The following is a 14,867-nucleotide window of genomic DNA, read 5'->3' on the forward strand; positions in this document are numbered from 1 at the left end:
GGAGCCCCGCAGAGGGGGCAGGCTCTCCCTGGAAACTTGCTGTCAGCAGCCTGATGAGCTGGCAGGGAACGTCCGGGGTTCTCTCCAAATGCCTTGGAAACCTCCCTGTTGGGTCACATTCCGGCTTGGGGGACCCTGGGATTACCAGGGCTCTCGGCGGCGGCCAGCGGCCAGCGGCTGAGGGGGAGATGGCGAGATTCGGCACTTCTGAGTTGGAAAAAGCGGTGCTGGGTATTATTTTGAGAACAGTCGGTCATGAGAACCTCCAAGAGGGGGATCGGGGAGGCTATTAAAAGCAAGACAATGTATTTTGAAACGAACCAGGCTGGGGAGACACCTTGCTCTCTGCCACGACCACAGAACGGGGAGTTCTTTCCAGATGAGGTGAACCTTTCCATCCCTTGGAAACGGGGAAAGCCTCTCCAGCTGTCCAGCCACCGCCCCGTTCCTTCTCCCCTGCCAGCCCCGGTGGAGAATCCCATCCACCTCCTCGGCCACGTGATGGGGTGAGGGGCCTCCCGAGCCAGCTGAGAAGGTGGCCGGGGCAGGCGTGCCTCCCTGCCGTTCACCAGAAAGCTTTGAGAGGGGGCCCGAGGCACGGTTCGGGGCTGACAGCCGCGGCCCAAGTTCGCGCTCTGCCCGGTGGGTGCTCTGCTTACCGGTGGGTGACCTGGGGTCTCTGTGCCTCAGTTTCCTCACCTGCAAAACGAGTCAGGACACGTGGAGGGCTCGGCGAGGGCCCGTCCCGTCGACCTCGCTCGGCGGACGCGAGATGGGACCGTGGCCCGAGCAGCCACCGCTGGAGGACCTCAGCCCGAGCCGCACGTACGACGGGCATGCGGAGATGACTCGTAACCACGCAGACAAGCAGATGAGATAATGTCACGTTCTGTCCCTCACTCGGCCAGCCTTTCTGAGGTCCGACGGTGTGCGGTATGGAGGTGCTGAGACAGCAGAGAGCAAAACAAAGTCCCTGTCCTGGTAGAATTTCTAGTTTAGGTGGGAGGCAGGGGAGACCTATAATACGCCATTGAGTATACAGTCTGTGTGTGGTAAGTGGTAAATCCTGTACAGAAATACGACAGGGCGTTGAGGTTGAGATCGACGGGGTGGGGTTGAACTTCAGGGCAGAGCTGCTGGGTTTGGAGATGAGGGTCGTAGAAGGATGCGTTCATAGGGTGACGTTAGAACCGGGACAAAGAGGATGCCAGAAGCCCGCCGTGAGCGGTTGGGGGACACGGGGGTTCTGGGCAGAGGGGAAGGCAGCACAAAGGCCACGAGGTGGGGCCAGGCCAGGGGAGGACGGGGAGGCTGGGATGGGACGGCGAGGGAGATGAGATCAGACAGATGCGTCGGCCGGGGTCTTGGAGGCCATTGTGTTAGGGCCTCTGTTCCCTCCAAACTTAGTGGCTTAAAAGAAAACCAGTGTGAATGACCTCACAGTGTCTGTGGGTCGGGAGCACATCATTAAGGGGGGTGATGTGGCCCCATCATCTGAAGACGCGGCTGTTGGCAGGAGGCCTTCGTTCCTCACCCTGGGGACCTCTCCAGAGGGCTGCTTGAGTGTCCTTCCAACATGGCAGTGGGCTCCCGCAGAGGGAGGGCCCCGAGAACGCAAGGCAGAAGCCACAGACCCGGCCACAGAAGCCACACGCTCAATACCCCAGCGTGGCACAGAGCAGGGCCCCCTGGGACCCTGCGGGAGGCTGGCCGGGACAGGCCGCAGTGGGGGCTGGGGAGCCTCTGCAATGGCATTTATGCCTGGTCTGGGAGCTTGTATAACTGCTGTCTGCAGCGGCAAGACGGTGGTCATTTTCGCACAATTACCGAGTGCTTATGTCACCAGGCCTTTGCACTTGGAAGATGCAATGTTTTCAGACCCTCACATCTCCTGGCGAGTAAGTACAGCTCCAGGGCGGGCCCCAGTGGAATTCCCGGGGGGGGGGGAGAGAGGAACGGGGACAGGAGAGGAGAGAGCAGCGTGGTTGGTGGGGGACGGACGCAGAGGCTGTGCGGCTCTGAGCATTTGGGGGGCACTTCAAGGGGGTAAGAGGTGAGTGCTGAGGCTGGGTGGGGGGCAGAGAAGATTTTACAGGTCTGTAGGCATTCCGGACTCTCTCCTGAAGGTGATTAGATCCCAGTGGGATCCCCTGCTTTAAGCAGGGGAGAATGCCATGATGGGACGTCCCCTTCAGATTCTGAAGTTTAGGGAAGATCGTGCAGGACAGAGCGAGGGGGCCGCCATGGGGGTGCCCCGGCGGGGAAGTGTGGGGGGGCGGGAAGAGAGGTGGATGGAGTCAAGAGCTTTTTAGGAGGGACAGTGTGGCAGCGGAGGGAGGGACAGAGTTAAGGGTGACAGCCACCAGTTTCCTGGCGGAGGCAGCTGGGCAGTAGAGGCCCCTGGTCTAAGCTCCCCAGCTCCACCGGCCACCCTCGGTGAGGTCTCTCGAATTCATGGTCCCCGCGGACAGCTCTCTGCTGCTAGAGTTCACTGCTGCCCGCTCGGCACTGCGGGGCCTTACCGAGGACAAGGCGAGGCCCACGTCCCCAGTTGTGTCCCCACCCCATTCCCACCACTTAGCCAGTGTCAGGTGTATGGGATCATGCTGGTAGGCGAACAGGTATTTGGTGGGGAGTTTCTCAAAGCAAATGAGAGGCAGTGTAGCCTAGCGGGTAAGAACACGGGCTCTAGGGAGGGCCCGGGTGGCTCAGTCGGTTACATGTCCGACTTCGGTTCAGGTGACGATCTCAGGGTTCGTGGGTTTGAGCCCCGAGTCAGGCTCTGCGCTGACAGCACGGAGCCTGCTTGGGATTCTCTCTCCCTCTCTCTCTGCCCCTTCCACGCTTTCTCTCTCTCTCTCTCTCTCTCTCTCTCTCTCTCTCTCTCTCTCTCAAGAATAAATAAGTAAACATCAAAAAAAATTTAATGCAGCAGCAGGGCCGGTTGAGGTGCCCTCAGGGAAAATCCTTCTAGATATGCCTGGTGTCGAATCAGTGGTTGAGGCAGCACCAGTAAGTGGTGTCTCAGCAGAAATACCTATGTTTCTTATTTATGAGGCTGTTGGGGGGGAAGAGAGTCTAATAAAAGGCTTCCCCGGTGATTCAAGGTCTCCTGCAGCCCAGATGTCTTACAGTCTCTCCCCAGGCCTTTCTCCCCATGGCCACCTGGACTCCTTCTATTTGCTTTGATTCAGCTTCTTTTTCGCTTTTTCCTCCTATGCTGGCCCGTTCCCACCCCAGCTGAGAGCTTCTATTTTGGGAGTTTTCGTGGATAATTTAGTGGGCGGAAGCTCCCCACCCACCCCCCTCGGAGCATCCCTTAAAAAAAGGGAGAGTGCTCGAGAGAAGTGAAAAACAGTGGGTGGTTCAGTTCAAAAGGACAAAATATTTCTTGCCCTGGCACTGGGAGAGGAAAGAAATTGTCTGAGGAACCGAATAGCTAAACTAAGAAGCCGAAAGCTGCAGCCCATAAGGGCAAATTAGGTGACTCAGCCGCGACTCCCCCACCTCCAATCCTTGCAGTATTAAAGAGCTTTAAAAGGGAAAAATGCTTCACTGTGACAAAGAGTGGGCTCCATAAAAATGTGGCTAATGCGATTCCACCGAGCTCCAAAAGGCGGCCCCCTCTCGGCCGTGCTGGGCACCTGTGGACATCGGGACTCGCCTCCGAGGCCTGAGCCTGGGTGGGACTGAGTCTAAAATTATCCCCGATAATGAGCCTTGCAGAAGAGGACCCAGTGTGTGCTACTTTCCCGCCTTGCTTCTGGCCTCTAGGACCTCGGCTCCCAGGGAGGCCTCTGGGAGCAGGGGACGCGGTGCCAAGAACGCGGGCTTTGTCGCCAGAGTTGGGTTCAGGTCCAGGCTGGTTGTAGGAACGTCAACTCGGCGAGCCTCAGTTTGCCCATCTGTGAATGGGGCTCACAGCCCCAAGCCGGGCGGGAAGGTGAAACGAACGAGATCCTGCAAAGAGCCTCTCGCGTGGCCTGGACAGCACAGCTGTTTCATAAACGGAGGCTTTTGGAGGTGGGGGGCACGGACTGCAGGGTCAAACAGGGTCAGTCCTGGCTTAAGCACTACTCGCGACTTGACCGTGGGAAGGTTTGTTTTAGTATATATTTTCGGCACTTATTATATGGCTTCGTTGTTCTTAGCATCACGTTCTTGTGTCAACTCTGGGCAAGGCATCAATGGTGGCCCCGTTTGACAGAGTGGGTAAGTGAGTGTAGCAGAACCAATCTGCCCTCGATCCTGCCTCTCGGGTCATCCAACCCAGTGCTGCCCGCTAGAACTTTCTACAGTTAGATGGAAATGCTCTGTTCTGCACTGTCCCAACTTGGTGGCAAATGGCCACATGTGGCTTTTGAGCACCTGGAATGTGGCTCAGGCACCAAAGGACTGGTGTTTATGTTTTATTTAACTGTTAATTATTCTGAATTTTAATAGCTACACGTGGCTAGGGGCTACCAGCTCACACAGCACAGGGCCAGCCCCTCCGGTGTCAGGGTATCACTTTGCAGAGTCGAGAGCAGGAATCCACAGAGGACTCTAACTCAGGGCCGGGCACACGGTTGGTGCCGGATTTGGGGCCGGCTAGTCCTAGGATTTCTAAGTCGAGCGATCGTCCTCGGAAGACAGTGGTTTACCATGTTGCCTGCTGTCTGGACGGCAAAAGGAAGCGGAGTCCCGACGTTTATTCGTGCCTAGGAGACCACCTGGAGCCAGCTCGCCCAAGGCTTTCCCAGTTTTAAAAGTGAAAGATCTGCGTCCCGGGAAGCCCCTCAGTCCTCGCAAACCAGGGTGGCCGATCGCCCTGTTCTTGCCTCAGACGAGGGGGTGCAGAGTCCTCAGGGTTGGCCGGGGCGGGGGGGGGGGAGCTTCCTCCGTAGGCCCACTGCAAAGAACCTTCTCCCTGGCCTCACGGGCTGCAGCCCAATATTTGCCACATCGAGCAACGGGCAACTCATCTGCCCTCTGTGCGCCTCAGTTTCCCCTTTGGAAAGTCGGGGAGAGGATCCCCCGCTTGCAGGGTGGCTGCAAGGAATTCAGCATAAGGTGGTACAGGGCCCGGGGCACAAGTAGCAGGTGGACGGATGTGGCTGCTCTTGGGGGGGCGCAGGCTCGCTTAGATCCTGCTGCTGGAGGCCATGCCGGCTTCCAGGCGAGGTGGGGGGTGGGGTGGGGGTGGGGGTGGGGGTGAGGGGGGCTTTCCACGGTTGCTCCTTGAGGAACAGCATCTGCAACAGAAGTGGTCACGTCTGAGAGCTCAGCGAGGCTGTCGTGGGTCGAGGCCCGGAAACAGAGTGGTCCCGCCGATGGAGCCAGCTCCCTCCAGTGCCTCTCCAAGTTCCAGCCGATCCGGGACGGGGTGGGGGTGCTGATGAGTCACCAGCCCCGGTGCTACCCACAGTTTTATCAACAGGGTCTGAGATGGCCATTTGCAAAGCTGGCTTCATCTGTGGGCCCGGGGTTTCCCACCCTGCGTGCAGGTAGAGGCAGAGCTGGGCCTTGCGGACCGAGAGCGTCTCGACGGCGGCACCCCTCCCCCACCCCCACGGGCCTTCTGGGGTCCGTGGCCTCTTGATGGGAGCCACGCGTGGCATCCCGCGGACCTTCTTCGGGACACTGTGCAAAGTTCATGACATCCCTTCCCTTTATTTTCCTGTTTATTCAGAGCATGTGTAAACACATGGGTTGCCTGGTTCCCGCGTCTCTTTGGCCATTTCATTATTGCTGGAGCCTCTGAACATCACTGGAAACCTTGGGTTTTCTAAATGAATCTAAAAATAAACTCTTTGAAAAAAAAAATCTTGGAGTTGGAGAGTTGACACAAGGCACCGTTATTTATTTCTTTTCCCTCCTCCTCCCCTCCCCCTCCTCCCCCTCCTCCCCACCATCCCTGCAAAAAAAAAAAAAAAAATGGGGGCGGCCAGAGGCCTGGAGGGACCTGGAGGGGCCCCCCGGGTCAGTGTCCAGGGGGCCTTGACCCCCTGGGGTGTGGGTCTGAGCCCGGGGCAGCTTGCTCGGGGAGAGAGGCCCCCTTGCAAAACGGGGGGCTTAGGCGTGTGGGGCACGGGTTGCTGAGCGCTGCGGCGGGCGAGGGGAGGCGGCGGCGCGGGCGATGCTTGCAGACGGCCGCGGAGCTCCTGCAAGGCCGACTTGGACGCCGCGCGCCCCCACCCTTCTCCTCGCCGTCGCCCGCCTCTGCTCCCTCTCCCCGACTTTTCTCCCGAACAATCAGGGACTTGTGCTGGCGGCCGAGGGAGCCACGGAGCTGGCTGGCCGCGGAGGAGGCGACGTCATGGATTCCTGAGTGTGAAGTTTGCAGGAAAGCCCTTAGTTTTGGAGATGGCCGGGATCCAGCGGTTTCCATGGCGCTGGATAAACAGGAGGAAACAGTGAGGGAATCCCGTTATTTTACTGCATTGAAAGCCTATAAACACGGAGCGCGGGGAAGGAAGTCGCGTTCCCTCTCGAGTAAGCCCGAGCGCCCAGCCGCGCCGGGAGCGGGAGCGGGAGCCGGGGGCCGGGAGCCGGGAGCCCGGAGGTGGGAGCCGGGAGCCGCAGCCGGAGCCCGAGCCGGGAGCCGGGAGCCGGGAGCCGGGAGCCCGAGCCCGGAGGCAGGAAGCGGGAGCCGGGAGCCCGAGCCCGGAGGCGGGAGCCGGGAGCCGGGAGCCGGGAGCCGGGAGCCCGAGCCCGGAGGCGGCAGGCGCGCAGCTCCCGGGCCGCTCGCAGGCTCCTGAGCCAGCCCGGCGAGCATGCTTTAGGGAGGACGGGCCCCGCGGCTCTCCCTCTCCCACGGCGCGCCGAGCCCCTGTCCGCCCCCCGATGCAGAGAGAGGCTGCGTTCAGACCGGGGCACTGCCAACCCCTCCGCATCATGGGGTCTGTGGACCAAGGTAAGCGAGCGATCGCCTCCTGCTTCGGTCTCTTCCTCCTCCCGCCCTCCAGCTCTGTCCCTTTCGCTCCTCTCGGGCAGCGCTTTCGGCCCCGGGCTCAGGTCGCGGGGAGGCCCGGGGACCGCGGTCTCCTGGGGCGCGCGCGCAGGTAGAGGGGCCAGGAGGAGAGGTACCCTCGCCCCTGGCCCAGGAGGGGAGACCGGGCGGGGGGGGGGAGCCAACGTCAGGCCACTTGGCAGGGGGGCAGTGAAGGGTCCCGAGGCCGGGATTCCCTGGGCAAGTCCGTCGTGAGGACTGTCCCCTCGGTGGGACAGTGGGAGAGGTTCTTGCTACTAACCCGAGAGCTGCTTAACCATTTCAGCACCGGGCTTTTGACAGGGGATGCCTTTCAGTTTCATCCTCATCATCCTCATCATCATCCTCCTCGTCTAGCTTTTTTTTCTTCCTTTAGGAGAACACGCTTGGCATTTTGCTGTATCATAGATACAGTAAGGAGGGTTTTGCTTTTCAACAGTTAGAGCGGCACATGCCCTGGGACATTTAAACAACTTTCTTTCCCCCCGTTTGCTGTGCCTGGTGGATACGGTCCTCCGCTCCCCTTTTAAGTGCAATGTACCATCAGTTTGTTTGGCGATCTGATTACACTCCCCTTTCTGGGTTTCTGTCTTTCCCCATCCTCTTGGAGTCAGCCCCGGAATCATACTATTTGGACCTTACGGGAGGGGCTTAGCCTATACGAATATGATATGAAAGTAGCCGTCCGGTTGGGACAGCGAGGGCTCTCGGCCGGACGCTAACGACGCGGGCGTTCAGAGTGGGAACCAGGCAGCGTGATGTGTTTTTCAGAGGCCAGCCGGGCGCATAGCGGGGGGACACTGCCAGAGGGCAGGCCTGCAAGAGTTAAGTGAAATAAATATGCGTAGGAGGAGTTAGCCTCGTGTCATAAAATCGGAGTTGAATGTAGGTTTTGTGCTCCGTGTGGCTGATTAAAGTTCTGGGGCAAAAGAAATGACAATTTCAGTAAATAAACCTGAAGGGCTTTTTTTTCTTTCTTTTTTTTTTTTTTTTAAACCAGAGTGAGGCCAAATGCCTTGGGTTAGGTAAATAGTGTGCTTTCCACAGCAGACCTCAGTGACATGTATTTTTAGCCGAGCTGCACTTTTGAAAGCAAGCCCTGCCAGTGCTTTGAACCTTTTTACTGGTACCAGTTTATCTTGTTCTCTGCTAGTGGTCAAGCATGTGACAATGGTGGCCAAAACACATTACTAACATCGCATCATCTGTAAAAATGATACTCGCGGCCGGCTGACAGATCTATTACGGACACGAGCCGGCTTTTATTGTCACACAAACCGAAAAGTGGTGTTTGATGTTACGACGGTGGGGGTGGCGGTGGGGGACAGACGAACGCCACATTCAGCTGTATTCAGAGAGAGAGAGAGAGAGAGAGAGAGAGAGCGAGCCTGGAGGAGAAGTTGGGCTTCTGTTTTACTGTGTGATCCAACAAGCCTCACATTTTATTGAGGCGGTTACACCCCTGCTCTGGGTTTATGAACTCGCTCCTCTCTCAGGGTCTCGAAGGATGTGTATTCTGGGCGTGCACATGCATTGCGACCCTCCCTGGCCCGAACTCTTGTGTGCAGGGATTGTGAGTGCGTGCGTGCCACTGTGAGTGCACGCATGTGGGAGACAGGGCCCCGCATTGTTCCCGGCAAACCACATTTAGCATGCCAAGGCAACTGGGCACACAGAATGCAATCCCAGGCATCAAAGACAGCTGGCGTGAGTCGTTTCCCCCATGTCCCGCCCAGGGGTCTCCCGAGGGAAAATCTCACGCCCTTTTAAACTCAGCGCCACCGCGCTCCTAGGAATAGACCTGTCGTGTGCATGCCGATGGGTGGGGTCAGCAATAGTGAATAGAAATATTTGCATGGTAAGAAAATACTAGCCTTGCCGGGCAGCGTTGGGTCAGGGTTCTGGGAAAGACTGAAGATCTGGAAGAGGTGTGTGCAGGTTCATCTGAAGTGGGAAGATGGAAAGTATTTTAGGAATAAACAACCCCAGGGCGAACTCTGCCCAACCCCGGACCCAAACTCCCCGTCTTCTGCTTGGATTAGAATTTCTGCTTTGCCACATTGCAGCTGGGTGATCTGGGGCAAGTGACTTAACCTCTCTGTGCCTAAGTTTCCACATCTGTGAAATGGAGCCAGTAACAGTGTCTCCCTTACAAGTTGTTGCGAGCTTCGGCGAGGTGACACAGGTAGGGCACCTGGAAACGTTGCCTGCAATTCCTTTTACCTTGAAGATGCAAAACAGTGACATCTTGATATGGAGACTGGATGTCACAGCGAAAACTCTTTGAAGGGATGCGGTGCTTTAAATCTCTCAAGGTACCCTTTTACCTTACCGGAGCTTCCCAGTGGCACAGATGGGGCTGAGATCACGGCTTGTAAAGCGTTGTTTCCTCACCTGCAAGAGGGGATAAGGATCGTGGTGACCTGGTGGGGCCATCATGAGCATCCACGTGAAATCAGGCACACGAAATGCTTCCCTCTGTGCTTCACGGGAGGTTAACACACACTAAATGCTACGATTGCCTGACGGTCGAGGACCACGAGGGCTGTCGTGCCTCAGGTCACACAGCAAGTTAGCGCGATGCCTGGCACGTGACAGTGGTGAGGGCAGACACACACGGGCACTGGCTGGGTATTTTAGAAGTATGAAGTCATTTCATCTTCAGGGCAACTGTATATGCGTGGTAAGTATGCAATTTTTGACTCCTTCACGGAGGAGGGGAGTGAGGCACAGAGACGTGCTGTGACTGGCCAAGTGTCACCCAGCGGGGACGTGATGGAGCTGTAATTTGAATCCAGCCTCTCTACCATTTGCTCTGTTGTCTCTGGAACTCATTAATATATTTTTTAAAAAAAATTTAGTGTTTATTTTTTTTTGAGAGGGGGAGGGGCAGAGAGAGAGGGAGGCACAGAATCGAAGCAGGCTCCAGGCTCCGAGCTGTCAGCACCAAGCCCGACGCGGGGCTCAAACCCACGGACCGTGAGATCATGACCTGAGCCGAAGTCGGACGCTTAGCTGGCTGAGCCACCCAGGCGCCCCTGGCACTCATTAATATTATTATAGTTTGACAGATGAGGAAAGCGAGGCAGACCTGACCCTGGTCCCGGGATCTTTTCCCTGCACCACATTGCTCCTTGACATATCCCGGGAGGGAAACAGAGAAGTGTGGGAGGATGGGGAGGGAACAGGCATCATCGTTAGAGACAGGGAAACTGAGGCAGCAGCTGACTTGTTTCAGTTGTAGCATGAGTCAGGGAGAGCTTTTTGCCCATGAAATCACAATGTTTCCACTTCCACTCGAGGGAGACAGTCCCACAATGGCCAGGAGGCTCTTAAGTCGGCACTGCCTCCTGCCTGTACTGGACAGAGACCTCTCCAAGGCCCCTCCTCCTGGCTCAGCCCTTCCATTCCTACCCCATCGCCCCGCCCCCACCCCCTGACCCCCGCGAGACCTGTGGGTCTCTCCCTCTTTCCCCAGAACTTCAGACAGCAGCAGTCATTTTTTCCAGATGCTCCTCCGACTACCTTCATTAAAAACTTTCCTTAACTGGATTGTAAGCCCCCTTAGGACAGGGGCCAGGTCTATTCCTGTGACTACAGTGGGGCCCCGGTGACATTTCTACACTGGAGAGAGGTCAGTCGCTTGGGATCCGAGTGATCTGAGGTCACATCCTGCCTCTGCCACTTGTTAGCTGCCTGACCTTGTGCAGGTAGCTTCACTTTCCTGTGTCTCGATTACCCCACATTGAAAAGGATGACGGTAATAATACGTAGAGTAATAGCTGATACATTTAACATCTGAGCATCAGCCGGTCGGAACAGCAGAAGCAGGTCCCAACGGACTCCCCCGCTGGGTCAGGCTTCAACCCTTTATTTGCTGAGTTGCAAGGAAGGTCCCCAGGGAGCAGAGACCCTTGGAGGGGATGAGGGCAATTATTTATTCATCTATGGAGAGTTTCAATCTTTTAATAAACAATATGACCCTCAAAGTGCCCACTTCAAGATAATTGCTGCCATTATTACTGTGTAACTCATTAGCTCAATATTTACTCTCCACCCCTCGCCCCCCAAAAAAGAATCCAAAGTAAAAAAAACAATTGCCAGGTGCTTCCTCGTGCATTTTCTTGTTGGAGACGTCTCCCTTACTACATGCACGACTGACTGAGTATTTCACATCTTACCTGGAAGAAGCCAGGCAGGTTTCTGTTTTTGTTCCTTTGTTAGAACAGGGATTTAAGACTCTGACTGCCCAGACGGGACTGGATGCCCCCGCCCTGTGCTGGTCACACGGGGGGTAACTGTCCATGCTTCCCTCCTGTCTTCTTTCAGACTTCAACTCCAGGAAGCAGAAGCCACAGCTGTCTTGTTCACTCCTGTCGCCCCAGTGCCTTGAGCAGTGCCTAGCACTTAGTAAGTGCTCGGTACTTTTTTGTATTAAATGGGTGGACAGATGGATGAAGGGATGGATGGATGGATGGATGGATGATGCACAGGTTGGGTGATGTGACTTGTTAGGGCCCCAGAGCTAAGATAAACTCTGAAGCAGGGTGTCATCTGTTTGGTTCACTCTCGTTGGCATCCTTTTCATAACAGTGGTGGACTTTGACTTTTGCATTTCCCCCCCCCCAAGGCTGGTGACCGAAGCAAGGTTCCTCCTGGGCCATCCAACAGGCACATGCTCCCACGTTGTCTGCAATGAGTCAGTCTCAAAGAGCACGGCTGCTAATGCTACTTGCCGACTGCCGGCTATGGGCCAGGACCCCTCCTGGCACCACCCCAGTAACCTCACACCGGCCTGAGAGCTATCATGCCTTTCTTGCACAAAGAGGTCCAGTCACCCCCCAGGGTCACACGGCTAAGTCACAGAGGCTGGGTGCAGCCCGCTCCACCCCGTTGCTCCCTGTTAAGTTGAATGATCGTAACAACAAGGTGACCTGTGTTCTGTTTCATACACATTCTGTGCGGCCAAGCACTTTACCCGTATTATCTCAGTGGCTTCTCGCAAAACCCCCAGGAGGCTGGTATGGAATATGATCCCCGTTTAGGGACGAGGAAACTGAGACGGGGAGCAGTCAAGGCATTTTGAGGGCAGGCCCAGACCCTGTTGATGCCCGGAGCTTGGCGTCTAATGGCCCACGGTCCTGTCCCCGCTGCTTCCTGCGGCAGGACCACCCCGTGAGACGGTGAGCGCGAGAGGGGGCCACGTCCCCCTGCAGGACCCTCCACAATATTTGGAGCGGGGCTGGGGGCTGGGGACTTCTCCCGCCTTCCACCTTGACTTTCTGGGCCACCCAGTAACTTCGGGCAGCCCCCATGCCCTCCCTGTCTGATCTTCTCCAGCACGACGGACCTGTCCAGGGGCCCAAAGTCTCTCTCGGCAGCCAGGGCTCCACTGGCGCTTCTTCGGTGACTCAAGTGCTCCCATCGCTGGCACTGCTGCTGCCCCCGGAGCCAGTCTCTGCCTATTCCACTCACTCCTTTTGCACACGTGCCCCTCAGGCCTTCCCTCTGCCCGGGCCAGCCTGTTCACCTGCTGTCCCCTCCTTCCACACCTTTCCTCAAGGCCCAGCTCATTCTCACCTCTTCTAAGAAAGCTCCCTTGACCATCGAACTCATTTTCATCAACAATTTTGGAGCATTTACTATGTGCCGGTTGCCATCCCAGATGCTGGGGAAGGAGTAGGGAATGAGACAGTCTGCCTTCATGAGACAAGCGGCAAGCAAGTGGACCCGGGAATACCCAAGATAGTTTCAAATGGGGTCAAATGCTAGAGACCAAAGTAGGAGAATAGAGCTGGGAATGACTTGGTATCAGCACGTAAGCACGTATGTGTGCACGTGTGTATGCGTGTGTGCATATGTACGTGCACTAACACACGTGCGCATGTATGCATGCATGTATGTGCATGTGCATGCATGTGTATATGTGCATGTGCACGCATGTGCATATATGTGTATGTGTGTATGTGCACGCATGTGTGCACGTATGTGCATGTGCATGCATGTGCGTATGTATGTGTAGGCATGTGTATATATGTGTGTGTGCATGCACATGTGCGTGTATTCATGTGTATATACGTGTATGCATGTGTATGTGTATATGCGTGTGGGCACATGTGTATATGCATATATATGTGCATGTGTGTATGCATGTACTCATGCGTGCATGTATTGTGTGTATAGATGCATGCATATGTATATGCATGTGTGCGTGTTTATATGTATATGTGTATGCACGTGTGCATGCATGTATATGTGCACGTGTGCAAGCATGCATGCGTACATGTGTGTGGGTAATGTGTGCACACATGTGTGCATACGTATGCACATATGCACGTATATGTGTGTGCATGTATATGTGTATACGTGTACGTGTACACGCATGGGTGGTGGGTGGGAGTATTCGTTTCCTATGGCTGCCCTCACAAGTTACCACAAACTGGGTGGCTTAAAACAACAGAAATCTATTTTCTCACAGTTTCGGGGACTAAAAGTTTAAAATCGAGGTGTGGACAGGGCCGTGTTCTCTCTGAAGGCTCTAGGGGAGGACCCCTCCTCGTCTCTTCCGGCTTCTGGTGGCTCCTGGCAGTCCTTGCTTGTAGGTACATCTCTCTGGTCTCTCCATCTGCCCTCACGTGGCCTTCCTTGTGTATGTGTGTTTCCCTCCTTTTTTTCCATAAGGATACCAGGCATTGGATTCGAGCCTTTAGTTCTAAAGAGCTCACCCTAACTTGATTACATCTGCAAAGACCCTATTTCCAAGTAAGACCACATTTCCAGGTACCTGGGGTTAGGAACTGAACATGATTTGGGGAAGACACACAGCGTGACCCGCACAGTAGAGATCGCTCATTCAGACTGAATGGCCCCCTTTCTCTTCGAAGAGATGTCTTTTTCACTGACTTCTGAGTGGCCTGGGGTTTGCCTATGAAACGTTTGGGAGAAGAGCATCCAGGCAGAAGGAAGAGGTCCCGAGAAGAGAGATGTTCTTGGAACGTTCAGTGAGCAGCGAGAAAGCCTGTACGGCTGGACCTGAGAGGCCCGGGGAGTGTGATAGGGGACGGGATCATGGAGGCAAGCCAGGGAAGGAGCAGCTCGAGGTTCACTCTCAGGGTCATGGGGAGGCGTTAGGGGAATTTTAAGCAGCAGAGGGTGTGGTCTCGTTAATCTAGTAAAAGCTCATACTGACCATTAAGTGCAGACGGCCTCTGGCGGGTAAGAGTACGTGCTCCGAATGCACCTGGGAGGCCGTCAGGGTGGCGTGGGTGGCAGTTAGTGGTGGCTGGGACCGGCGTGGGGCAGACGAGGTGGGGAGAGGTGGTACTTTCCAGTCCATAGGGTGTGAGGCTTTGTGGTTCCCGAACTGTGTTCCCTCGGGGTCCTGGGGTCCCGCAAGGAATGGTCCCTGTTTTTGGCGACGGGAGTAGATGCCACTAATTTTGCGAATAATACAGACCACTTCAGACACATCTTGCCCTCGGTCTAGTCGAGACGCCCCAATTCAGCCCCTCCTTCGTCCTCTGCTATCACTGGGAGTCATAAGACTTTTTTTTCAGCGTTTCATCTTGGTCCAAAATGTCCCTTAGCAAATCCGCCCTTAGCTAATAACTGAGGAACAGTGTGACTCAGTAATGAATATCAGACTTGTGTGGGACAAAACCATTTCCGTGGTGGCTTGTGTGACTTTTAGAAGTGACATCACGACCTACTCTGGGCCTAGTTTCCTTAACTGAAAAGTGGATAATAGGAATCCTTGCACATGGGGAGGGGGTGCTTGGAGGTTTAAAGATCATGTCTGTGATGCTCTCAGCGTAGATAGAAATGGTCAGTTCAGGGGCGCCTGGGTGGCTCAGTCGGTGAAGCGTCCGACTTCGGCTCGGGTCACGATCTCACGGTC

The 14,867-nt window shown here is 55.7% G+C and overlaps 1 protein-coding gene across 2 annotated transcripts in view; it reads left to right on the forward strand.

Moving 5' to 3' along the window:
• Positions 1 to 6,219: 6,219 nt before the first annotated feature.
• Positions 6,220 to 14,867, forward strand: part of NFATC2 (nuclear factor of activated T cells 2) — a 158,727-nt gene continuing 150,079 nt past the window's right edge. Inside the window, exon 1 of one of the 2 annotated variants that reach the window (XM_023251100.2) lies at positions 6,220 to 6,895. In XM_023251100.2, the coding sequence (XP_023106868.1) occupies positions 6,826 to 6,895 (70 nt within the window). In that variant the 5' untranslated portion in view covers positions 6,220 to 6,825. The remainder of the gene's footprint in view (positions 6,896 to 14,867) is intronic. The other variant, XM_023251102.2, reaches the window with a different exon arrangement.

The sequence above is a fragment of the Felis catus genome, chromosome A3 (genome assembly GCF_018350175.1).
Source record: "Felis catus isolate Fca126 chromosome A3, F.catus_Fca126_mat1.0, whole genome shotgun sequence".
Lineage (NCBI taxonomy): Eukaryota > Metazoa > Chordata > Mammalia > Carnivora > Felidae > Felis > Felis catus.